This window comes from Pogonomyrmex barbatus, unplaced genomic scaffold (genome assembly GCF_055798465.1).
Source record: "Pogonomyrmex barbatus isolate J1 unplaced genomic scaffold, ASM5579846v1 scaffold18, whole genome shotgun sequence".
Taxonomy (NCBI): domain Eukaryota; kingdom Metazoa; phylum Arthropoda; class Insecta; order Hymenoptera; family Formicidae; genus Pogonomyrmex; species Pogonomyrmex barbatus.
In genome coordinates this window covers 588,063-614,038 of record NW_028297114.1, presented here as the reverse complement: position 1 = coordinate 614,038, position 25,976 = coordinate 588,063, and the positions used below count along the sequence as shown (strand labels likewise).

Below are 25,976 nucleotides of genomic sequence, written 5' to 3'. Positions count from 1 at the left end.
ACACTTCTTCCCCTCCGGCGCCCGGCGCCCGGCGGTGGTGGCCGGTGAAATGGAACGAGGGCAGTTTTCATCAGCAGCGAAAAGCAGTTGGCGGAGTCCCGCTGCACCAAAATCGACCTCGAAAGCGTGTATGTCGCCTTCATGCGCTCTCGTTCGCCCCTTCGACCGGTTCGCGTTCGCGGTTAATCCTAAACAAAGTTTCCTCGGTCACGTTCACGTGATCGCGATATATATTCCTTCAAATTTTTTTTTTTTTTTTTTTTTTTTCCTTTCAGACAAGCGCGACTAACTTTGGTAGCGACATTGACGTATACTGATCGCGACAGCGGGCTTCGCGAAAAGCGCACGGCCGAGGCGCATCTTCCATTTCACGAGATTACCTCATCCTCTGCTTTACACGGTAAAGCGAGGCGAAGCGAAGTTTTAAGCCAAGTTTCCTGAGCGGAGAACGGTGTAAGCCACGACGTTCTATATCGGCATATACGGCCCGTAGTGTCGCATGTCGTCTTACTTTACGTGATGTAAGTTTCGTCCATAAAAATACCTACCTCCTTGAACGCGAGGGAAAAAATTTCTTTACAAGTTCGGAGAGGAAAACGTACGTACTTGTTTCCAACCGCGCGCGGTATCAGGCCCCCCCCCCCCCCCCTAATGACGAGGAACAGGCTCTTTATGGAAAATCGAGGATAATGCCCGATGAAGCCGACTTTAAATACCCGCGACGAACAATACGTATCACTAACATTTACGGGCAACAAAGGTATAGAATTAACAGTAGCCAGGTTGTCCACGAGGTACACAATAGGAGCCTGTGAAACAATACTGTCTCCCTCCCGCGTCTGATATATCTCCGCAACCCCTTGCAGGGGATGAATAGTCTCTTCCAGGCGGCTAAAGCAGGAAAGATGGCATGAAACGGACGCCTTTTATGTTACAGACATTCAGACACGGCTTCCCGCATCAGCCGACAGCGTTGGCATTCGACCCAGTTCAAAGGCTCCTAGCTATTGGCACTAAATCAGGATCCCTCAGGATGTATCCTTCGACATTATCGTTAATACGGTGGCAATTAAGCGTCCCTTTTTTCTGACGGCAGAAATATACGCGCCGCGATTTAAAAAAAAAAAAAAAAAAAAACCGCAAAGAAGTCGGTTAATATCGCATCTAACATAATATAATTTTCGCTTTTTTTTTTTCTCGCTCTTTCTTTTCTCGCTCTTTCTCTTTTTGCCGATTTTCTTTTTCTGCGGTTATACGTTTGCCGCTGCGCGGCGTCGAGTAACTGTCGAATTTTTTCTCGCGTTTCGCCAGTTAACGTACTCGCTATTACGTCCCGTAATTTCGTTCTCACAGAGATCCTTGTAAAACAACGCTCGCCGAGAATATTGCACTGGCGGAAGTAAAAACTGTACTCGTCACTCGCTTTTGTGTGCCCGCCTTAAAAAAATTTCGGGTGTCAACGGGTTTGTATAATTTTAGCGGATTAATTACACGGTCCTGTCGGTCCGTGGCTCTTCGACCGTGTGTCTTTACACGTCAGTGATTTCATTGATCTATCGCGGCCAAAGTGTGGTAATAGATGCTCATCGCAGTTCGGTGGGCATACTAACTATCGCGATGAACTATAAACGAAAGAGTCAGTTTCAGTCAGCGCTGTCAATTTCGATATAAATGAAATCTTTCGCGTATTTAAATATAAAAGAGCTTTGCCTTTCTCTGAACGCGGAACGCGGAAGTTATTGAATCCGCGAAAATACTAAAACGTTAATTTTTCTGTTTTTATCGCTATTTTACGCGGGCTTTTAATAAATTGTTGCACGAAAGAACAGAGGATTTTTTTATGCATAAATATGCAGAATTATTATAAGGCGCGAATTATTAATTCGCTTGCTTTTATGTGGCTCGCAATCTCTCTCGATACAGATTTTATATTTTTCTGAATTAATCCAACAACGCGGAAAAAAAAAAAACACAGTTTGGGTAGACCGGGCGTGGACGCACACGTTAAACACGAGGGAGGTGCGACTGTACTGCAATTGCAATTTCTGATCAACGAAGGAGCGTTGGTGTCCGCCACGAACGACGACACCTTGCATTTATGGAACTTCCGTCAGAAGATACCGCAGGTGGTACATAGTCTCAAGTTTCAGAAAGACAGGTCAGTCATTAGCACGCAACGGGATACCGTTTACTCTCCCTAATTTTAAGCTTGAACTTCGTCTTTTGCGATACGTACGATTCGTGCATACAAAGCACGCCTATACGGATGTAAAGTTTTTAATCATACGTTACACGAGTGGAATGTGAGATATACATGTGAGATTTCACATTTCGCAAACTACTTGAACCGCTTGAACTTTTCAGCAACGAATGTTAATGGAAACAATATAATATTCGTTTTTAACAGAATCACTTGCATTCATTTACCGCTACAAAGTAAATGGTTGTACATCGGGACCGAGCGAGGAAACATTCACATACTGCACATTGAAACGTTCGTTTTATCCGGATATGTAATTAATTGGAACAAGGCCATCGAAGTGTAAGTATATGCATATTTTTTTTTTTTTCTTAGACATTTGATAATCTAAATAAGTGAAACGGCGCGTTTTATCGATGCATCTGCACAAACGACATGATTAAAACAAAATATACAGTATATATTATGTCGATAAAAGCATGCGGAGCGTAACAAATTCTAATGCCGGTCTACATCTACAATTTCTAATTCCATTAATTACGAACGTACAAACACTTTCGTGTTGCATTAAGGTAAGTATTCCGAAATGAACTGCCACTTAACATGATTGATTTCAGCGATAGAATCTCCAGTATAAAGGGCAATAGTACGATGCGAATCTTCACTAAATTTGTAGCGCTTGATTAATTAGGCATTGTTTTAATGAAATTTTCTGAAAGCAACGGAAAGCAGAGACTTGCTATAGAAATAGCAATATAGCGTACGATAAAAAAAAAATTATTAAGGAAAGTTTTAAGATATTGGCAAGTTAAGTTTGTATCACAGAAAGTATATCGGATATGTGTTTGCAGATATTTCTTTTAATTTGAAATGTTTCCAAGCCATTGTAATTTCTTACTGTCGTTTTATTACAGATTAATCGACGTAAAATACGCGTCTCATGATCTGAAATTTATTATCATAAATCTTATAAATCTGTACAATAACGTTAAGTAAGTAATTATAGTGGCTTAGAAAATATTATGAATTAAGAGGAGTATATGTTAGCTATTTGTGTAATCCTTACAAAACGTTTACATAACAAGTTAGCTCTTGCTGTGTCTCGAGAGAGATTTTTCTTAAAAACATTTTTCAAAAAGATGAGTGAATAATATATTTTCAGATCCCGTTTTCATTAATTTCTATAAAGGATGTGTCGTTCAAGATTGTGTTTTAAATGTGTGAATGTATGGGTCAATTAAATTTTGATGGACGGATAACGTTCGTGTGGAGATTATCCCCAATGAAAGCTCTATTAGTATTATATATCTATATTTTGTTGAAACTGAAAGGAACAGACGTCAGAGACCTGTAGTTCTTTATTGTGCCTGATCGTAGACAGATAGATGTGAATGTGGCAGTGATGGTATAAGGGTGCTCATTATAAGTGTACCACCATTGGGATTTAATATTTCCACAGAAATTAAATTACAGATGATTGATTAAATAATCGTTATTAAATAAATAGTCGTTAAAATCCAGTTCGAAATTGTCTGACAGTCAAAATAATGGTCTATTTGTGTCAGCATGAATACATTTCCCTATCGGGGAAATATTCCCTTGCGTCACGGAATATTAATTTATTTGATTAGTAAATAAATCATAACGAAAGTGACTGTACCTCAGATGTTAATGAATAATTAGTTACGAATAATTCCCAATAGCGAGACACTTAAAGTAACTTATGTAAGCGAATCCTATGATCTTCCTTCTACTTTCCGAAAATTCATTATTACCGACAAAGCCTATTAATATTTCTATATTTGATTTATTCGGCATTGATACGCTACGAAATCTTTGACTGTTTATTATAACTATTTAGGAATGCTTTATCATTTATTTTTTCTGTACTAACTAATCACAATTTTCTTCTCGTGTGTGTTTCACGAAAATATAATATAATGCCAATTAATATATAAAGATATTAACGGCACATTGAATAAGCTGAAATACAATGATGATAGAACTACAATGGAATACAGCGGTTAAAGTCTGCACACGAGTTTTATATATGTTTCACAATAACACAAAAATAATGGTTCTCTTATACATGTGTGTGTATATATACATATATATATTTTTCAGATCTAGAAAGACTCACCCTGGTGCTGTAGTACACTTGAGTGATAATCCTTTAGATTTGAGCAAGGTACGCGCGTTTTTGAGTACGTTTTTTTTTTTTGCATTATTATTCCATCCTTATCATAATTTCATGATTGACATTATTCAATTTTATCGTGACGCGTAAAAGAGAGAGAAGAAAAAAGATATTTGCGCGTTTATTTAATATTTTTTTCTTACAAACTTGGATTATTTATTTAAATCCAAGCTAATAAATGCAAGTGTGTGCTTGCATGTTGTATGTGTGCATGCGTGCATGCTGTCACTGTTGTGTGTACAAAACAACGAAAGAGAATCAGAAACGCCTATTTCATTAAGAGAAGAAAAAGACGAGGAGAAAGTCCATTATTTGATCTTCTAAAATGAATTTAGATTGGTTTTTTAAATCGATGAAAAATCATATCGCGATCATGATCACTCATCTTTTTACACATTTTATATGAATTCATTGTTAGTACAACTTCTGACAACGGAGTTTCTGTTACGGACCTTATGCAAATATATCCTCTATTTACCTATTAATTGTGCAGTCATGAGTGTGTGATGAGTGTTTGTGTGTACGGGTTGCGTTTGCAACTCTCTGTGTTTTTGATATTGATATTGTAAATTTGATTATACATACACATATTTACATATATATATGTATGTATTTCGTATAAATATTATATGCTATTTTAGTTTTCTTGATTATATAAGAAAACAACATTTTATTTCTCGGAGAGATGTTGTCTATTATTATAAAAAAATATTTTTAAATTATTCGTATAGAATAAATGGATTATTAAAGATGTGCTCAACAAATCTCTTTGATTTTAATTTATCTTTGTTAGTTGTATCTTGTATTTTTCCGTCTCTAACATATCGTAGCAAAATGTTGTTTTTAGATAGTGATTACACTAAACAAAAAATACTGTTGAAGATTGAGATTATAAAACTGACGGTTTTTAATATGAAACATTTAAATAAAAATTTAAATAATTGCAAAAATTAAAAAATTAATACTTCTTTAGTGTGAAAAGTATATTAGTTTCATATTTAATTAAAATTGCATCAAGTTATTACATTTTGTATATTATGCATAAATTCTTTCGATCATGTAATGTGTGTATAAGACAATTTGCTGAAATAATCTTCAATTACGAAAAAAATCTTCGTTCGTCTCATTTCACTTTTCTGTAATAAATCGATAAATCAATATCATATCGCAATCATCGTATTTCTGAGTTTTTATCCGTGCCCTTCGCACAAATTTTGTAGCAACCATTGTTCATTACATTTTTATATCTGACCTCTTTATGTATATGCTAAATGTATTGTCATGATAACAGAATCGAGACATTGTAAAAGAATACATTTTGTCACTTATATATATATCCATGTGTCTTGTTTCAAGGAAATATATTTTAACAATGGTATGCACACTTCCCTTATATGCGTGAATGCTTTGTTTTCAGATGCTTATAGGATATTCGACAGGACAAATTGTTTTGTGGGATTTAAAAACCAAGATTGCTGACTATAGATGTCAAACGGATGAGCCATTAACATCGATAACATGGCATCATGAAGGTAAACAATTTATGTGCAGTCATTCGGATGGTTCTCTTTCGACTTGGACTGTTCGGCAATTAAAGCCAGCAAGTGTAACATATCCACATGGTGAGATTTGATTGATGTAGTCTATTTATTTATTCGGTCGTGTAATATATAAAATTTTTATATTGATATCCCTTTTATAGCAAAATTCACCAAAGATGGAGAACCCGAACGTTGCAAATCTATTCAGAAAGTAGAATGGAAATTATCGAGATCAGGGTAAAATGATACGAAATATTTTTCGTTTATCAGAGAATAGTTTTGCTAACAATAAGTACAACTATTCGTTAATCTTAAGTGATTTACGAGTTAACGTAAACTTTTAGGGAAGCATACGTGATATTTTCTGGTGGATTGGCACAAGATACCACTGGGAGGACACCCAGCATTACAGTGATACATGGAAAAACTACTACGGTGCTCGAAATGGAACATAATGTTATAGACTTTATAGTGCTATGTGATAGTCCATGGGCTAGTGGTACAGTACAAAATATTACTCTTTTTTTTATGACTACTAGTTGTGATCTCTACAGACTGCGATACAAATATTTCTTGATATACATATATATATATATATATATATCGTCAATATATAATTATTTGTATATTATAATTATTTTTATAATTATTTGAAAGTAATTGATAGTAATTATTGCTATTATCATTTTTCAGATTTTCAAGATCCTTACGCTGTTGTTGTTCTACTACAAAACGATCTGGTTGTGATAGATTTGTTAACTATTGGATTCCCTTGTTTTGAGAATCCATATCCTATGGATATTCACGAATCTCCTGTGACGTGTTGTGCATATTTCGCGGATTGTCCTTCGGATCTAGTACCTGCATTTTATTCCGTTGGATCCAAGTCACAGAAGAAAACTGGTTTTAGCGAGAAAGAATGGCCTATTTCCGGAGGCGAATGGAGTTCCAGTTCTAGCAGTTATAATGAGATTATTCTCACTGGGTAATGTATATTGCTATAGATAATTTCATATCGATAAATAATGAATCTGTCTTTTTTATCGCACGTGTATGATGACACGTCTTAGTTCTGTTAAAATGTATGCATGTCCGTATTGTATATGTCATCATACACATACATGTTACTGTCTATCATAAGTTAGACGATAATCAATAAGTTCCTTAAATTTCTATAGTTATATGTATGTTGTTCGCAGACATGCTGATGGCAGTATAAAGTTTTGGGACGCTTCAGCAGGAACATTACAAGTCCTTTATAAACTAAAGACGGCAAAACTTTTCGAAAAAACTAAAACGCGTAGTATAGATTCTGAGGAAGATCCGTTAGCGATTCAACTTATCTTCCTTTGTCCTGAAAGTCGGAAATTAGCTATTGCAGGAAGCGGCAAGCACGTCGTGTTGTTCAAATTTAAAAAAGTTGAGAGTATGTCTGAAGTAGTGGTGAGTTATCTGTTTGATTACTAATGCACTATTTTTTCCATTACTATCTATTAGCAAACCTAAAACGAATAAAATGAGACGTAATATATTCTTTTCTTCTAAATATTAAAAATATTAAATCTAAATATTAAACTACTTCGGTAAATCTTATTTCCATAATAGTGTTTTGTCCATGCTGTATTCATGATTTTTACAGGAAAAAATAAAGATGGATTTTTCTGATATTACAGACTTTGGAAATATGCTTATCAGTGGATCCAGGAAGAGAAGGGGACAACTCACCGGATCGTGAATCTCCGGCTAACGTGGGAAATGTGGAATCAAAGATTACAGAATTCAATCATCCACTCAAAGTCAAGACAGGTCTGCAGAAAAGGACAGCCGGTTTTCAAGCAACATTGATTTGTTTGACAACGGCACCTCCCGGAGAACAACCCGAAAATATAACGTCCCTTAGCTTAAATTCGTCATATGGCCTGTAAGTATGATTTATAAAATTGCCAATTATTACATAGATGAAAACTTTATAAGTTGACATTATTGTGCGCATAAATTTGATAAGTTTTCAAAATAAATTTTATAAATTTTCAAAAATGTCATTGCATATTATAGGTAGAGAAAGTACAATACATACATATAGAATGTTTTAATGTTTAGATTGGCCTATGGAAACGAGTCGGGATTAGTGATAGTGGACATCGTTCAGAAGATCTCTTTAATCGTATTAAATACTAGTGATCTTGGAGGTGGATCCGATCCTTATCAACGCGTCTTACGAAGTCCCAAACGACAGGACGAATTAAAACGAGAAACTGAAGACAAGGCAAGAAGTCCAAGTACAGACCAGGTAAAATATATTTCTTTTTCTATCTATATGAACTATGTATATTTTGAATTCCGATCCAGTCCTTACCCATAATTTTATCTAGCAAGTCCGCCTAGAGTTTTTGCATTCCGCTTTCTTAAAGCTGCCAACATTATTTTTTATTGCATGATTGCAAATTGTCTATATAAGTTAATTACTACAAGTATAAGAAAAGATTACATTTACAAGAAATAATATTGCAAAATAAGGTTTCATGATTTAATAAAATATTTTCTTATCAGTTCTGTAAATATAAATTATGTACATTGCTTTGAAACACACTATTGTTTTGGGAAAATAATTCACATATAATATGCGCACATGCATAACAACTATAAATTTTCTTATTAAGTTTACTAATCTAATTTTGCCTGAGAAATCTTCCCGTATTTTGATTCTTCATTATATCTTGAAATTTTTCCTGCAATTTTATGCATTGTAGCATATTTTACTGAAAGACATTTCTTAACGTTTTTAAAAATATTTTTGAAATATATATAAAGCAAAATAAATATTGGCAACAGAAAGGTAAAGTATTCATTCTCTCTCGTATTCGCAAAGTATTTTTTAATCAAAGATAATTATAATAAAAAATATTTTAATTAAAATTTAAAATTTAAGATATGTTAACAACTTTTAATAGAGATAATAGTAATTGTTTAATAAGTAGTTAGAAATTGTTTTTAAATGATTAGAAAATATGATAATAAATGTATTCATCGAACTTCAATAACGCTAAGTCGCTATCAATAGCCGCTTATAAATGTGATTTTAAGATTAATATTATTAGATCGAATAGTTCTTAGTATATATTAATTTTTATATTTTAGTTATCATTTAATCTTTCAATTATTAATTTTTATTGCTAAACTCATAATTAACATTTCTTTCAATACTAACATTTCTTTTAGAAATATGTTAGATATAAATTATTTGTATTTAAATTTGAATAAAAGATAAAAAGATATGATTTTTTTGCACACTGTACGATACTTGAACTTTATTTAAACTATAATTATATATAGAGTATTAAATATTTATCATATTATATATTTGCATAAAACTTTTTTACAAATGAGGTATTCTCTCATATGTCGCAAAAAATTATATGCAAAATTTCTTTCTTTAATTTTATTATTTTTTGAAAACCTTAATATATAGACACAGATAAATTTATGAGAAAAATATTTGAGAAATTCCCACATTGCTTAGCAAATTTTTCTTCAGATAATATTAGTAATACAGAAAGAAAACAGACAATTCCATCATTCCGAATATATCTAATAAAATTCGAGCAGTTGTACCTTAGAGGGAATAATTATTTTTTTCAATGTATTTTAACATTTCTTTAGCAGATATCTTAAACAACGTAATTTTCTGATTTGTAGAGTTAAATGAAAACATATTTGAAGCAATCCATTATAAGCAATTTTAAAGAATTTATAAAAAAAGATTTTATATCGGCAACTATTGGTCAAACTTGTCATTTTCCATGTGGCAAAAATTTTCTTTATAAATTAACCAACAAAATAACAAATTTATCTAACCATGTGATTTTTTCTTATTTTTTTTTTACATTATTATTATCACCAGATGTTAAAGATATTTTAGAAAATGTATATTACATATATATGTATATAAATGTATATTACGTATGTAAGATATTGACTACTGAGTATTAGTATCTTATTACAAATTATTACAAAAGAAAGTTTGTTATTTTAATTAAAAAACGGCTGTGATAGATGTATAATAAATGTTACATTTTTTTTTCATGCGAATTTTATATAAAAAAAATTTTCCGTTGTACTCATATATATTTTGCATTTAATGTTTAGCTAACTATGTGTCTACCATTGAAGCAAGTAAGATCATATATATTTTTGTTGAAAAATTATTATATTTTTTTTTATTGTACAATGTTGCTCTGTTAAGAATATTGGATTTATTTATATTATTGTATTATTTGAGTAGATAGTAATTGATAATATGACACATTCGGTTTCTATTGTTAAATCTGTAATTAGATTAAAATGTTATTGAAATGCTGAATGTAGTAACTGAGTACAGATGGACAATTGAAAAAGTAGACATAATATAGAAAAACAATACTAGAAACATTAGTTGTTTAGTATGTAATAAAAACGACAATAGTTATTACATTAATATTTAAAAGAATCTGTGCATATGCATAGTGCCTACATTTGAAAAATGTAAATGCACAGTATTTAATAGTAATTAAGATAATAAAAAGAATATAAATGTTATTAACAATATTGACATTAATTTATAATGAATTTGCCTCGAAAAATTAAATATTTGTAAAAAAATGAATGTAACATATTTGTATGTACATTACATTATTTATAAAAATTTACAAGAATATTCGTAAATTTTTTATCGTAACTTAATAAAAATTATTATTAATATAACACAGTAATGCATGAGAGATATAAATATGCAATATAAATCTTATACGAGGCATTTGCAGTACTCGCATAAATTTACGTATTTATTTTATGTATGATATAGTGTAGGACAGAAAATAGTTAGGTACGTTGAATTTGAAATGTCATTAACATGAAACATTATTTATCAAGTAGAAAAGTGAGAGTTTGAAAAATTAAAATATCATTAAAAAGAATTTAAAGCGGAAATCTTGTATTGAATGATGTTTTTAGATGAATGTCTTTTGTATATACATGATTTAATTCGTTGTAGTTAATGTTTATTAACTGTGACTAACTGTTTTGTTGTAATTTAGTAACAGAATTTAAAAATACTTGTGTTATTTATTTTAATATTGGTGATGTAGCACGGTGTTAGAAATCAGAGATTTATCTCGCTGAACGTATTATGAAACAAATATTCTTATAAAAAAATATTTTTAATGTACAATAATTTACTAGCTACTATAAATTTTGCTAATTCTTAGCAAAATATGTTTATGTAATAATAATTATAACATGTTTCAGCTACGTATGTACATCACATCAGTAAATGTCAGCATTGCTCAATTATTGATGAAATATCTAGCAGGTGATTAAAGACGTATCGATACACAAATGTTACAAGTAAAATAGAATATTTCATAATGTTTTCGTATAATTAGGTAATAATAAGACAATTTAATTGAAAGTTCTTAAGTATTGAAGGTATTTTAGAAGCTTTGTCGTTTAATACTCCATGTAATCATTTTAATAGGAAATTAAATTAATTGACAATAAGTAAACAACATTTTTATCGAATGCTCAAATTGGGTCAGATCATTAGGCATTTCGTTTCAAAATTCTATGAATATTACAAAAAAATTATATTCCCGTCTTAGTTGTGAAAGTAATTTTATTGAATCGTACAAAAATTTAAAATATCCAATTTCTATCCATTAAATAATTAGATAGACATGTAACATTTTTGTATGTGCTTGTCCCACCTTTATCTGCGCCTAGTACTGTCATCTTACTGATGTAATACATACATTATATGCCACATTGTTTAAGATCATCTCTAACTTTTCATGTGCGCTTAAAACAAATTAAGTGAGGATTATTATCGAACAAATGGTACAACTGTTCGCAGAGCTATTTCATGAAGCCAGTATCCAGTTACCTTCCAGCAATACTTATATTCGTATACTCGCATGCTTGGTATATATAAGTGTTACCGTATACTATTAACGTAAAGTAATTTTATTGATTTTCTTTTTGCTTATTTTCACAAACATGTAGAGATAAGACTTGTAACTTGATCATTGCACAGATACGAGATGTATATGTTAACTTGACTATGTATAAACTAATTTTGCCACACATTTTTTCATAAATTACCTTTCCAGAGATTCAGTAATATCGTCGAGAGTCAATACTTGCCATTTCATGCTGTTCTTTTATCGAGAAAAATTATAGACATCCTCAGTAAAGACTATTAATAACTCACGTATGCATAAAGGTGCCAGGTACAATTAACCGTATGCTTTTCGTTTATGAATCATATCAAACGTAGTAACAATGTACGATAGTTTTGTATACCTATAATATATATTCACAATAACTTTAATCAATTGGTTATGATCATTCGTTATTCAGAATTAATGAATTCAATTCTCGGGAACGATTCAACAGCGGGGAGAAACATTGCGATTCTGAGATATACTCTGCATATTTTTCGAAAGTTTATTTAGCGTTACGAATAAAGTGTTTAAAAAAAGGATGAACTACAAATCCGACACAATTCTCATTTAACAATACATTACAAGAAGGCCTACGTCTCTACGAGCATCTTAGGCATTTATTCCTAACAGGCAGACAGATTTAAAAAGAATCTCTAATCATTGTCTGCACTCTTCGATTCGAGATTTTCACGAGCCTGGGAAGTGACAAGTGACCATACGTTTGCGATAGCTTTCAGTTGTTGAATTTGACATTGTGCTTCTCTTCTTAGAAAGCATGTTTCCACTTCACGCGTTTTTACAGACACGGCAGATCGTACGACAGCACGATAATTAAGGGATTAGTCTACACCACTGTGTTAGTGGACACCTACGGAACACGTGCGCGAAAATTGCATAAAGAAATTGTTATTTAAGATACATCCGTTTTTTTAGAGTTAGGTCCAATGTATATATACAATTCCCTTTTGTCTACAAACTGATTGATTGTGCAAAGTCCAACGTCTTAAATCCATCAGAGTCAGCGAGAATCCGCGACGGAATCCGAGCCAGTAGTTGCAAGGATAACGGATTCGGCTCAACAAGTACAGCAACAGCAACAGTGTCCTCGCAATGAGAGTCAGACCGGAAACAGTAGCGATAAACCGGGCGCAGAGGAAACCACGAACGAATCCAATAAAGCGGGTAACGTTCCTAACGGCGACGAGTGTCAGAAAAGTCAAGGCTGGAAGGGATTTAGTCTCAAGAGACAACTGAGCAAGGTTGATCTGAAGATTAAAAATACTTTTACACCGTCCTCGGTGTCTTCTCAGAACGGGGTACTTGTATGCTTTTTTTTTTTAATACGTGCTTTACTTATCGTTTTTTTTTTTTTTTTTTTTTTTTTTTCAATAATTATCAATAATTTTTAGTTTTTTATTTCCTACTTGCCACTTGGTTTACAGTTACGCAGAATATTTGAAAACATTTTAGCGTTAGCTTACAATGCGGCTCATTGCGTTCTCATGTTCTTTGCGTTATTTATAGTACGCGTTTATTTTTGATTGAGTGCGACACGGCGTAAAGACAATGTCTCTTTTCAATCTGACTTGTAAATATACGAAGGAAGTAACTGAAACTTTATATTTTATTTTATACAGATTTAAGCACACTTAAGTGTAAAGAACTTTTGCGGAGGGATTCTTGAGCGTTTATTTCGAAAAAAATTCCTCTTCGTATCAATAACAGTTATATTCTTCCTTTTTTTTTATGTAAATTTAATCTCGTTTTACAATGTGCATATTTATGTTTCCGAAAGAGCTCGTCGTCGGGGCTCATGCAAGTACCCCAATGCCAGCAGATAGGCAGCGAGACTGGCAGTCAAAAGTCTTCCACGTTTTACTGCAATATCAACGAAGCGGCCAGCACGAGTCGTTCGCTATCACCGGTCGAAAGTGTTGACTCTCAGTCCTCATTGTCGCCGGAGAGTCAATCCCCGGGACACGAGAGTCCCCAGACCGATGACAGGAAGCAAGAGATCCCAGCAGAGGCTAGAGGCCCGACAGAAAATGAGAGTGAAAAAACGATAACGAGCAATGACAATATCGGTGCAAAAACCGAGGCGGTAAGACCGATGAATCTGCCTTTGCCAGAGCACGAGTTAAAACCGCCAAGGCTGAAATATATCGCCAAGATCAAACAAGCAAAGAGAGAGGGCCGCTTGCTCTCGGTGCCGAATTTGAAATTTTCCAAGAACGAGACGACCGTTTGTGACCTAAGATGCGAGGAGAGTGCTACCTCTGAATCATTCACCCACAATCTTATAAGAAGATTCAGTAAGTGTTTATACATTTAACGTAGAAGAGCGTTATGTGTCCTCGTCCGTGTGTCCTTAGAGATATATTACTTCGTTAGATTTTCACGTTAAATGTGAATGTGTGCGTGTAATTAACATTCTTACTAATCGATCGAAATCTTCCTCGATCGGGAAGCGTGCGATTAACAATGAAATTGCATTTGTATCTGTGATTGAGAACATGTGGTGGGTGTAGACTAACCATAGAGAGAGCTCGGCTGGCCCTGGACGTGCTTCTGCCTCTTTTTTTTTTTTTTTAACACAAAGCCTAGGATGCTCTTAGATGCGTTCAAAATTATTTCCAGAGGAAACGTTAACACAACTCATTATTAATTGCATCTTTGCCAAAATTGGGTAAATTATCGTAACAAATTTTTAAGTAAGTCTGAAATGTACCATTCAAGTGCCGATATCTTTGCACGTTTTAAGCTTTACATATATGCATATTAATTTAATTACAGCAGAATAGAATAGATATATTTTATTATTCTTTCTCTTTTTCTAAATTTAAGTAGAGAAAATTTTTTTATCATTAACTTGTATATTTGTATAATATTAAATGTCTGTAGATTTTTCTAATTTTTAATTGTAGAAATAATAGGTAGATTTATTTAGATTATATTTAAGTAATTTGTTAAGAAAAAAATAATTTTTGTTATTACCCAATATTGGCTCTCATTACAACATGTCATCATCAAAGGTTTATGTGAAATAGTTAATATTTAAGTAAATCTGTCAATATGCGTAACAAACAATAATAAACTTCTAACATATATATACATATATATATATATATATTTTATATATATATATATATATATATATACTCTTACAAGAAAATCCTTGCACTAAAATCCTTGCTCTCGAAAATTCGAAATATAGATTTATTTTACATGAACATTAAATATTAAAAAATAACTTTCAAGTTGTTTACATTTGGTATTCTATTTATATCGATCACATAAATCTAATATGCTCGCATATACATGAAATTAAATAAGATAGTTCGCAAATTTCCATAGTTATTCGTTATTAGAACTCTTTACTTATTGCATGTCCAATACAGTGCATATTGATGAAATAGCAAGGCAATTATAATGGAATTTAAATATCGTTGATACACATTCCTATTTCGTTAAATGAAAGAAAATGATTGACGGTAGCGATTCATTTTGTGTTTATCGTATATTTAAAAAGCATGTGTTGCATATAGTTTAATACCATGCAGTGTGAAAATGATGACTTATACAAAATTACTATATGCACATTTATTTATTTATCTCAATTTAAATATATTTTATATATATTTTGATTATTTACAACTAAATATTGATAGAAAAAAAGGATGACAATTGACAATTATAGCATTTATAAGTTTTGTATAAAACTTGATAGCAAAGTTTTGTATAAAAACTTGATAGCAAAAACATCGTAGTTGTCATCGATCGTGAGATTAAAACTCAAAATAGAATTGGTTAGTAGATAGTTTTACATAATGCAAATATTTTATAGTTATGTGGAATAAGAGACCGCCGTGAAATTTATATCACGCAAAATGTAGAGTCTAATATAATGGTCAGTCAATAAATTCATTGATACATCATGATTAGGCACGCTTGAAGTGTGTCGACGTTTCTTCGATTATGAAGAAAAGGCCTTATGATTTATAGAAGAGTGCAGACAATTCCCTGCTAGAGGACAATACAACGCGCGATCTATGTTGAAAATGATAATTCTTTAAAATGCATTCCTGATTTTGATCAGTGGGTGCTTGTTATATTGTGAGAAAAAAGTTACAAAGACTCCACAAAGTCTATCGCTTAACTTATTGTTTAATATGGACACGGTGTTAATTAGCGCAATATTGCAAATTCTATTCTACTAATTCTATTCTACTGAAGGGCAGAACTACAAATTTATTGGAGTAGGTTGTGATGAATTATGCCCAAGATGCGTGAATAAAGTTTCTCGGGCGTAAATACATATCTATATTATTGTATGTTAAATTTATATTTGTAAAAAAATGTGGTGTGTGATTCTGATATACTATTTTCAGAAGAATACATTTTAAAGGATGTCAACGCTTCAGTCATTGCATCGACTGCCCTTTCTTAAAGCCATTATCCGATCTTAGTGTGCAATTTGTCCGCTCTGATGGTCGATAGGTCGATAGGTCGAGAAAAAAAAACCGTACATTTAATATTTTTAGTACTCCTACCCTTAGGTTACCCGGAATGCATAGTAGATATTTTGAAAGTGCATCACCTCCCGTTTGGTCTTGGTATCCATTTGTGTCAACTTCATTCCAAGTTTTATGGCTACTTGTAAATTGTTCTATGCTCGCAAAATGTGAGAGATACCCCTTCCCCCTACCCCTTTACTCTCACGGGAATATCAACAGGAGATAACACGACCCTATTCGTACCGGCGCCAAGTCCTCCATTTACAATTTTACACTGCAATACGAATTTGAAGAGATTCTACTTTAACACTTTTTCAGGTTCAAATCAATTTTGCGGTCTTCCCCGACAGCAAGGTCGATTCAGGTAAAAACAAGGTTTTTCATATTTTGGCAGATGTTCTTATCCACCGAGAGAAAAGTACACTCCTTGACACCAAGATCTCAGTCAAGATGTATAATTACACATTACAAATTAATAGGCAGAGTTCTTATCTCAGTCCTATATAGCTCGATCACAATAACCTAGAATCGGACTCTAATCGTAAAATATTAAACATCAAGAGTACATCCACTTGCCTTCAAATCTACATATAGAATTACCATTGATTTTTCTCTTCTTATTTTCCAACTCTTATATTATCCAGACACCTTTCTCTCGGTACAATATTGCTTTCAAAGCTTTTGAAAATTTTTTCGATGGTTTGCACGCAAATAGCAATAGTAATAATAATAATAACACTGATGGTATCGTTAATTGACAACGAGACAAAAAGTCATATCTTTTTTATGGAATTGTATTAAGGCGCGAAATTTACGCGTCACCGACACTCTTGACAGGACACTTTGCGAATTCTATCATTTCGAATTTTATTTCGAAAATTTTTATCTCGACATTGACTGACTGCTATAGAGGACTCTGCATAATATGCTGATATTCCACATAGCGAGCAACCAAGCACGAGATGTGCACACGTGCAGGCGTTTATCGTTACGTTTTCCTCTTCTACAAGATCCTCTGTAACGTCAGCTCAAGTGCAGACAATAACAACGAACTATTGTTCCGTAGACGAACTTATTCGAACAAGCCTCGAATAGTCGAGACAAAGTCCAATCGACTGAACGGAAGTGTTTTTGGTCCATCTTTATCGAGGGATCTCTGTCGTTTGTTTCCGCATGACGGAACGCACTCCGTGAAATGGAAAGGAAAGGACTCAATCTCCTGATTTTCTGTCTAATGAAGCTTCCGATATGTTGCGAATGTGTCACATGAATGTCTATGCAAACTTTCATCGCTGCTATTCCGATTTGACGATCGATTCTGACGAGTTATCGCTTCCAAATAACATCACAGCATCTCCAGACGATTTGTTGATGTGCGATATCGTAAAAATCTTTCGACGAAGAGACGAATTAAAATATATTCTCTGCATATCATTTAATAATTAATTCAAAAAAAAAAAGGAAAAAAATAAAATATTGTCGATTTTCAGCTTATCGTTTCAGCTTCATTATCACATTATTTATTATTTACAGTTTGATAAAAATCTCTCTTCAATTTTAGGGTGGGAATTTAAATTTATTGTATGTGTATAAGAAGTTTATATAAATGAAAATGTTTAAATAATTCATTTTAGCACGTTTTGTCCCATTGTACACTTACCTCAATTAATATTTAAATAAATTGTCACTCACTCTTAAACACGATATCGTTACAGATCATAATAAATTTCTGCGCTGTTTTCTGCTTGTTTTGGTATTGTTTGGTATTTAATCTTTTCAATATTTCTATTAAGCTTGTATGATCATTTCAGTTCCATTTACTTTCTTAATTAATCAATATCATGATAAAACATTTTTTTAATATATATATATACTGCATTCAAAATGTAAAACAAGTTGCGATAGCTTGACGTACGTTATATACATTTTGTAGAGAGTGAATATAAATGATAAAATAATATGTAAATATAACATATTTGTCCGTACGATATAACAATCTGGCAACCGAAAATTAAAATCGACATTCGGGAATTCATTTTCCATCTTTATTATTTTTTTGTTTGTTTGTTTGTTTGTTTGTTTAATTAAATGGAAGCTTGATAGGAAACCCGTGTTTATTACATTTCCATATAATAGAGTCCACACACAAATTTGCTTCATAAACGAAAGCAATGATCGAGTCGTACTATGTTTCTTTCACGCTTGACTTGTCGCCTGATTTGTAGATGAACGGGATGTGCGTATTGCCGGTGACGGGAAGAAGTACAGTGGGTGTTGGTGGTGAGAGAGGTGACAATGGTGATAATAGTGATGGTTGTAGCGCCGGTGGCAGCGGCAGCAACGGCGCCTACAATAGTGATGGTGGTGGAGGCTCTAGTGCTGGTGTTAACATAACTCGCTCGGGCATTCGTAATGCCGCCGCCGGCGCCGGCATGATTAGCGGTACCGACGAGGAAATTAACGCGGGGTCTCGCAAGGGTGTCACGTTAGATCAACGTCACCCAGCGCGCACCCAGGGTATAAGGAGGCTCCAGAAGTGTCTGAGCACCACTACCAGCCACTTCGAGGTGGACTCCGCCACGGGCGCTGCCGCCGCTTTTCCGACAGTCTCGCTATTCTACGCTCAGCGTAGCACGGAGATGAGAAGCTACCCCTCAGCCGTCCCTCAAGCGTCTTTGAACTACCAGAATATCCTCACCAACACCAGACAGTATAGCAGCTTTGGTAGTATTATCGATACAGCCAACTAACTTTAATTATTTATGTTTCGACTACGTAGACCACCGATATATATATATATATATATATATATATATATATATATATATATATTGTTCTTTCTGTGACACCGAACGGGAAAGCTACTCTTCTCTGATCGCTTGATCTTTAATTTAATTTCCTTGTGACTATACAGAGCGATTCTTCCCGTATCCCCGGATTTTTTTCAAGCTCGGGGAATACGGATCTCAGCGCAATGTTGCTACAATAAATTCGAAACAATTTAACCTTATTATTTAATTTTTTTTTTTTTTTTTCTTTTATATGAACCACTCACTTTCTATCTATTTTTTCTACATTAATTTTTTGACGTTAATTAATGTTAATGTTTTTTATATCATGTTCTATAGCTATTTCTCCGAGACTTGTATGCCTCCCTCTCGTTAGAACAAGCTCCAAGAGTAGTTGATTAAAAAGAATAATTGATTAAGAGGAAATGATTTTTCAAAAATAATTTTCACGAGTAATTTTTAAATAATTTTTATACTCGTCTTTTTTATGATTTGTAACATAAACATACAAAGCAACGTTGTTACTGAGATCGTTCCAGCACGACATACGTTTTTTTTCTATTGTCTAGACTCAATAGATACTGTCTGGTCTTTACTGATCTGAGTGTGAAAGTGACTTCGGTAGTTCTTACTACGATGCATTATATCTTTCTTTCTGACTTGTACATGCTCTTTAGTGGATCTTTTCTAAATAAACACGAAATAGCACACCGTCTAGACTGTGATCTCTAGTTGTCACACTGCACCCTCGAAAAGAGAATACTCTTTCCTGCTCTTTTCGTTTTCGCCTATGTGGCAAATTGTTTTGATTTCTGCTTCTTTTATAGATGTGGTCTATAATGTTGCATCTCTATCAAATAATTACTTCCCAGCTCGATGCACAATCTAAGACGCACTTTATGTGAATATACCAATGACAATGGGACGGACTGTGCACGTGGTGAATGTGCAAACATATCGGAGGAACCGAATATCACTAGTTAACATCTTCTTGTCTCGAGCAACACATGTCTTTATCATAAAGCTTATCGTTCTGTTCGTGTTTGTAAAACGATCCTTTCGCATATCAACGTTATCTTCTATCGTGTTATTACACGAAAACTGGGACGGTTCTTCTAAAACCGTCTCTCTGATATCACTAATACCGCGCTATGTGCTAATTTTATGATTTTTTTTCCAAGACTGTTATATGTAAAATCTCAGATTTAAAATCTCAGATTTAAAATCTCGTTTTCCATCCGAAAAATAATCTCGTTTTATTAATATCGCGTGTTTCAAATATTTCATTTGAAATGAATATCATTTGACTTAAATTTATGGGATGCATAAAGATTCATTACATGTATGCAATGAGACATTACACACATATATATATATATATAAAATTCAAGAATAAGATTTTACGTATTGTATGATGTTTAGTAATGTCTCGTACTAAATATTCAAACGTATTGTTTAATATTCAATTGTTATGTTACGTTTACGATTTAAACTACATAAAGCTTGTCTTCCAAAAATCGCACTAGGCTCACAAGATGTATCGATTTTATTCAGATTCATTCGATTTTAAACATTACAGAGAACTTTATCGATTTTATGTCGTCGACACTCTCGTCACTACACAACCTGATGATCGTCCGGATATTTTACGTCTGCATGCAAAAGTAATTCTTCTTCGTGTCACTCGTCTACCTAGCTTACTTATTCAAGACTGACTAAGTCTGCAAACGATATTCTCTAATTCTAATGCTAATTGAACGTGATACTATGCGTGCGTGTGTACGTAGGTGTGAATGTGCGTGCGTCTTTATGCGTATGCATCTGTGTAAGTTTATGACTGACTTGATATCCGTAAGACCTGAGATGAGTTTAAAGTGTATGAGGGATAATTAATATGTGAACCGAGAGAATCGAAAGATCTTAATCGTGATAGTTGTTGTTGTTGTTGTTGTCGCTGTTATTATTATTATTATCGTCATCGTCATCATCGTTGCCATAATCAGCATTCTCATTGTCACGATCATTACTATTACTGTCCTCTTGAAGCTGCGCTGTCTCTGATAAGTGTTCTGACTACGCTAGTTACACCTTGCGATATACACTACGTAAAAGACGATACGTAAACGTGTCGAAAAATAATTTCGATAGTCATGATTGTGCATGCTTCTTAGTAGAGACCGGAAAGAAACGGCGCGCCTTATTCCATAAATAATCGATAATTTTCTTTTCGGACTGCTGGTCGAATAGACAAATTCGACGGTTCCTTCCAACGATCAAGGAGCTCGAGTATGTCATCCCTCGAAAATATCACTACAGAAACCATAAGCTGCCTTACATTTGCGGATTCTTATACGAAAAAAAACGGTACGTAGACGTAAGCGTAAACTTTGACTTTTAAAAGTCGTTAATCATTTCTGTTTTTCACGCGTATCTGCATTACACATCACGATTCTCTTTATTAATACTAATCTGCCGATTCACATTATTAACGACATTTTCGTTCTCGTTTAAAACATCATACGATAAAAAAAAAAATAATTTACAAATTTTTAAAAGTCAAGACTATATAAGTACGAAACAATTGATTATATTAAAATTTTTATATGAAACAGTACTTGTACAGTAAATTATTTACAATAATTTAATCATTTCTTGAAGATACAAATGGTATGCCGACGTTATGGATTGGTACGTCTCTGGGATCTGTACAGACTGTAGTATTCAATACGCCTGCTCACAGCGAACGTCATGCTCATCCAGTGGTTGTGTCTACTTGTAGTAAGCAAAATATTTTTTATATTTAATCTTTGTAATATTTATAAATTCAAAAAAAATGACTACAAGTCATACAATCGTAATTTCCTATTATTCTAAGCATTTGTAGCATATAACAAGATAACAACGTTGTAGAATATAACAAAATTTAATATGCGTTTTATATGTGCAGATGGATCTACTTTCAAACTCAAGGGTTGTATCCTATCCATGTCGTTCTTAGATTGTAACGGCGCTCTGATCCCATATTTATTCGAGTCCTGGAAAGACGAGAATACGGATGGCAAAGAACGCAACAGTAGGCTTTACTCGCTACACTATCACATATATCCGCATAGAGATCGATCTAGCTATCTATCTATATATATATATATATATATATATATATATTTCATTATTTTTGCGTTTGTTTCGAGGATCCTTTTTATACCGCATATTTGTATAGTATATCGTATTAACGGAATATGGATTTTTGTTAAAGAGAATCAAGGAAAATGTACAAACAGCCGAATGTCACCGTCGACGAACACGCAAGTCAGCGGGGACAGCTTCGAAGACAGACAATTTGTCGTGCTTGCGTCAGAGAAGCAAGCGAGAGTTGTGGCATTACCCTCCCAGAACTGTGTATATAGGCAACAACTGGCGGAGACTCATATCGTAATTAAGGCAGAAATTACATCACTCAAAGGTATAGTCCACATTCTTTTCACAAAATAACAGTCAATTTGTTATCAACCACGCAATTGTTTTAAAGCCTTTTATTTGCCACATAATTGTTGTAAAGAAAGGCACCTTTTTATACAAAACATTTCTGTCTAGATAACGTCTGCCTGGTATGTTACGTTTCAAACGGTCACATCACAACGTATAGTTTGCCCAGCCTGAGACCACTGATAGATGTCGATTTTCTACCTCTCACAGATTTGAGGTAAGAAAAATAACTCTAATTCTATCTAACTCTTTTATTCTAGCCATCAACGCAATATGATAGTGGCAATATTTGCACATGACGCGTTGCACTATATGCTATTGTAAGATCGCAAAGGTTTTTATATTTTTTTTCATTCTCGATATATAATATACAATACATATACATATTTTAAGACATGGAAAACGCATATAATTCAGAATTTGGCATACAAACATTACATGTAGATTGAAATAATATTATGTCTATTAATTATGCAATCGTAAATTAGCAATGCCATGCTAGTTAAACATTTGTAATAACTAATATACTGCTTCAAGTATTTGAGGTTAGTAAAATTAATCTGTCAAGGAATATTAAGCTTGCAGAGAAATTATTTCTACTATTAATCTTACATTAAGAATAATGTATTAAAAGATATATAATTTTTATTTACGTAAATATTGTTGCCAATGAAGCTATTTATAGTTCTAATGCTTTACAGAAAAATTATTATTGATCGAGGTTCGAAAGATGATATTAAATTACAATTTTTAAATATGATATTTTACACATAATTATTGCTTCTTATTAGAAAACGAAAAATAGGAGCTACCTTTTAAAAGGTAAAAGGAAGTTCAAAAATGTTTTTAAAATTAAATGACGAACGCGAATTTTGTGTCATTTACAAACAAAGGTTTATCCGCTGCATTACTTTTAAATCGATATTTTTAAAGTTTTCGCGTAGGAAAATTTATCTTGTCCGAATAGCTGAACGTATAGCTATTACAAGTTTACTTTTTGATATTTCGTTACTACTTTGACGCATGAAACTGGTTATTGGAATTTCGCTTTTTCTCGTCATTTAAATTTTATATGTATTTATTCGCAGTAGAACGATAATACTAAATGCAAATTTAAAATCCATCAACTAGCATCATCGAGTAGATCTAGATAAGGTACCAAAGCCAGAGATATATGCGCGACTGGCACGTAAACAATATTATAGTTGGCTGTCAGGTACTTCTCAGGAATATTTCGATTTATCAATTATTTTATATAAAATTCTATTTATAATAATATTACTATTATATTGCTATTTATATATATATATGTGTATAATATTCTCTAGAAGTGTGCAATTATTAAGCAGTCTAAGATAAAAACTCTATTTACAAATGACAAATTTTAGAAGTTCAAAATTTTAAAAGTTTATATAAAACTGAATGACTTTATTTACAAATCTTCTTATCTTATTTACTTTCTATCTTATCTACAAATCTCTATCTTTATTTACAAATGGATAATATTCACACTTCTAGAAATTTTCTTATTATTAAGTAGGAATTACGCGAATGTTTAGGAGCTACATATATAAATCCGTAGCAGCTTATCTTTTTATATCGATGTTAATAACTTGCTATTTATGAAATATTGCTAAAAAAGTATGAAGAATTGACGATAACTTTTATATATCTATCATATATCTATTATATTTTATATACAAATATTGCTCTATACTTAAACAAACATGTATCAAGAATTAAATTGATTTACCACTAATAATAATATATTAGCATGCGATTTTCTTCTATAATAAGCGCACTCGTTAACCCTTAACACAATTAGAGCATGCGTCATTTGTAGCATTTTTTACGAGCACTTCTACTTGCACTCTTTATCTCGAAGCATATGTTAGATTTTCAGAGAATGTTTCAATGTTGTGAAACGAATGAAAATGCGAAATTGCTTCTTAAAATTAAAATTGGGAATACTTCCAAACCTCCAATTTCGGTTATGTTTTCTCGCACGTTTCACAACCACGCGATATAAAATTGTCTATGGCAATTCTTCATCTGCAAATTTTAATTTTTATTTTGAAATTTCTCTATTTCATTGTATATGTATCATATCTACGATTTCTATTTAGCAAAATCTGGCACTACACTACGAACTTTTAGGCAACATTACCAGTCTGTTTCACTTACAAATTTTTCTACATATACAGAGAGTAAAATATATCGTGCAAACATAGAGAATCTCTTTGAAAATAACTGGACTGGCTGTTTTAAGGGTTAATGCTAATTAATGATAACATAAATCTTATAATCTATTAACCCGTGTACGGTCGAGCGCTCACTTTCCTCCTGTCTCTGTAATCTCTAACAGTTTTCAGACCACAAAACACGGCATTGTAGACCCCATGTTGACCATATGGGGTCATCAACTCTTTGTTAATGGCGATACCGATCAGTAAGTCATCTATGAAGTACAGCTAACCACATGTAAACCTTTATACAACACAACAAGTGCCTTTACACAACATAACAAGTGCCTTCACATAACACTATAAGTGCCTTTACAAAACACAAGTGCCTTGCGTGCAACTATACTATACTATCTCCTTTCGATTTCACGACTTTGCCTCCAGCTTCATAATGTTCCACATAGGAAAAAGTATTTCTCCGCGCTACTTGAAACCTCTATAATTATCGACCTGATTTTTTTTATCACCTACCAGAGCTTTATGTATATAAAAACGCACACTCGACACTCTTTTACAGTTGTATCCCGATATTGTTATTTTATATGCAACCTGTAATCTATAAAAACCACGCACCACAGTAAAGCTGCTTTGTGCATCTTTTTTGCAGGATCGCAAAGACGCTTTGCTTCAGCAATCGAGGTCATGGTTTATATCTCACATCACCGATGGAAATACAGAAGTTCTCCGTTTCGAGTGAATTTTGGTATTGCTTCACGTTCATTAACATTATTTTTAATTCAATAAAGAATAAATTATAATCTTACGTTGGATATTGAATTTATATTGATGCATCCTATCTAAATTTGACTTGAAGTTTAACTATATTTTTATTTGATTAGCGGTGAATTGACAGAGATGATGGGTGATTTGTTCATCGGCCATGATATGCCAGAACCGCCTAAAGAAAGTTTCTTCAAAGGTTTATTTGGTGGTGGTTCGAGGAGTCTCGATCGAGAAGAGCTGTGTAAGTAAAAATATTTTTAACAAATTAAAGGAGAAAAAAATGAGTATGGAGTAATTAATTAATT

At 32.9% G+C, this 25,976-nt stretch overlaps 2 protein-coding genes across 14 annotated transcripts in view; one reads left to right on the top strand and one right to left on the bottom strand.

Annotated features, from left to right (window-relative positions):
* PTPMT1 (protein tyrosine phosphatase, mitochondrial 1) overlaps positions 1-25,976 on the bottom strand; it is a 44,403-nt gene that overhangs the window by 11,836 nt on the left and 6,591 nt on the right. The window lies entirely within an intron of this gene.
* Tomosyn (syntaxin-binding protein tomosyn) overlaps positions 1-25,976 on the top strand; it is a 35,390-nt gene that overhangs the window by 6,937 nt on the left and 2,477 nt on the right. The window contains exons 2-23 of one of the 11 annotated variants that reach the window (XM_089074987.1): positions 938-1,035; positions 1,976-2,158; positions 2,408-2,542; positions 4,325-4,388; positions 5,815-6,019; positions 6,100-6,175; positions 6,283-6,437; positions 6,632-6,923; positions 7,138-7,381; positions 7,612-7,859; positions 8,039-8,228; positions 10,085-10,111; positions 12,933-13,175; positions 13,712-14,230; positions 21,460-21,583; positions 21,878-21,997; positions 22,167-22,292; positions 22,476-22,682; positions 22,814-22,922; positions 25,071-25,154; positions 25,556-25,651; positions 25,788-25,912. In XM_089074987.1, coding sequence (XP_088931113.1) covers positions 938-1,035; positions 1,976-2,158; positions 2,408-2,542; positions 4,325-4,388; positions 5,815-6,019; positions 6,100-6,175; positions 6,283-6,437; positions 6,632-6,923; positions 7,138-7,381; positions 7,612-7,859; positions 8,039-8,228; positions 10,085-10,111; positions 12,933-13,175; positions 13,712-14,230; positions 21,460-21,583; positions 21,878-21,997; positions 22,167-22,292; positions 22,476-22,682; positions 22,814-22,922; positions 25,071-25,154; positions 25,556-25,651; positions 25,788-25,912 — 3,670 coding nt within the window. Of the gene's footprint in view, positions 1-937; positions 1,036-1,975; positions 2,159-2,403; positions 2,543-4,324; positions 4,389-5,814; positions 6,020-6,099; positions 6,176-6,282; positions 6,438-6,631; positions 6,924-7,137; positions 7,382-7,611; positions 7,860-8,038; positions 8,229-10,084; positions 10,112-12,932; positions 13,233-13,711; positions 14,231-16,748; positions 16,795-18,655; positions 19,155-21,459; positions 21,584-21,877; positions 21,998-22,166; positions 22,293-22,475; positions 22,683-22,813; positions 22,923-25,070; positions 25,155-25,555; positions 25,652-25,787; positions 25,913-25,976 lie in introns of those variants that run through there. The other 10 variants (XM_025218631.2, XM_089074985.1, XM_089074988.1 and 7 more) reach the window with 10 other exon arrangements.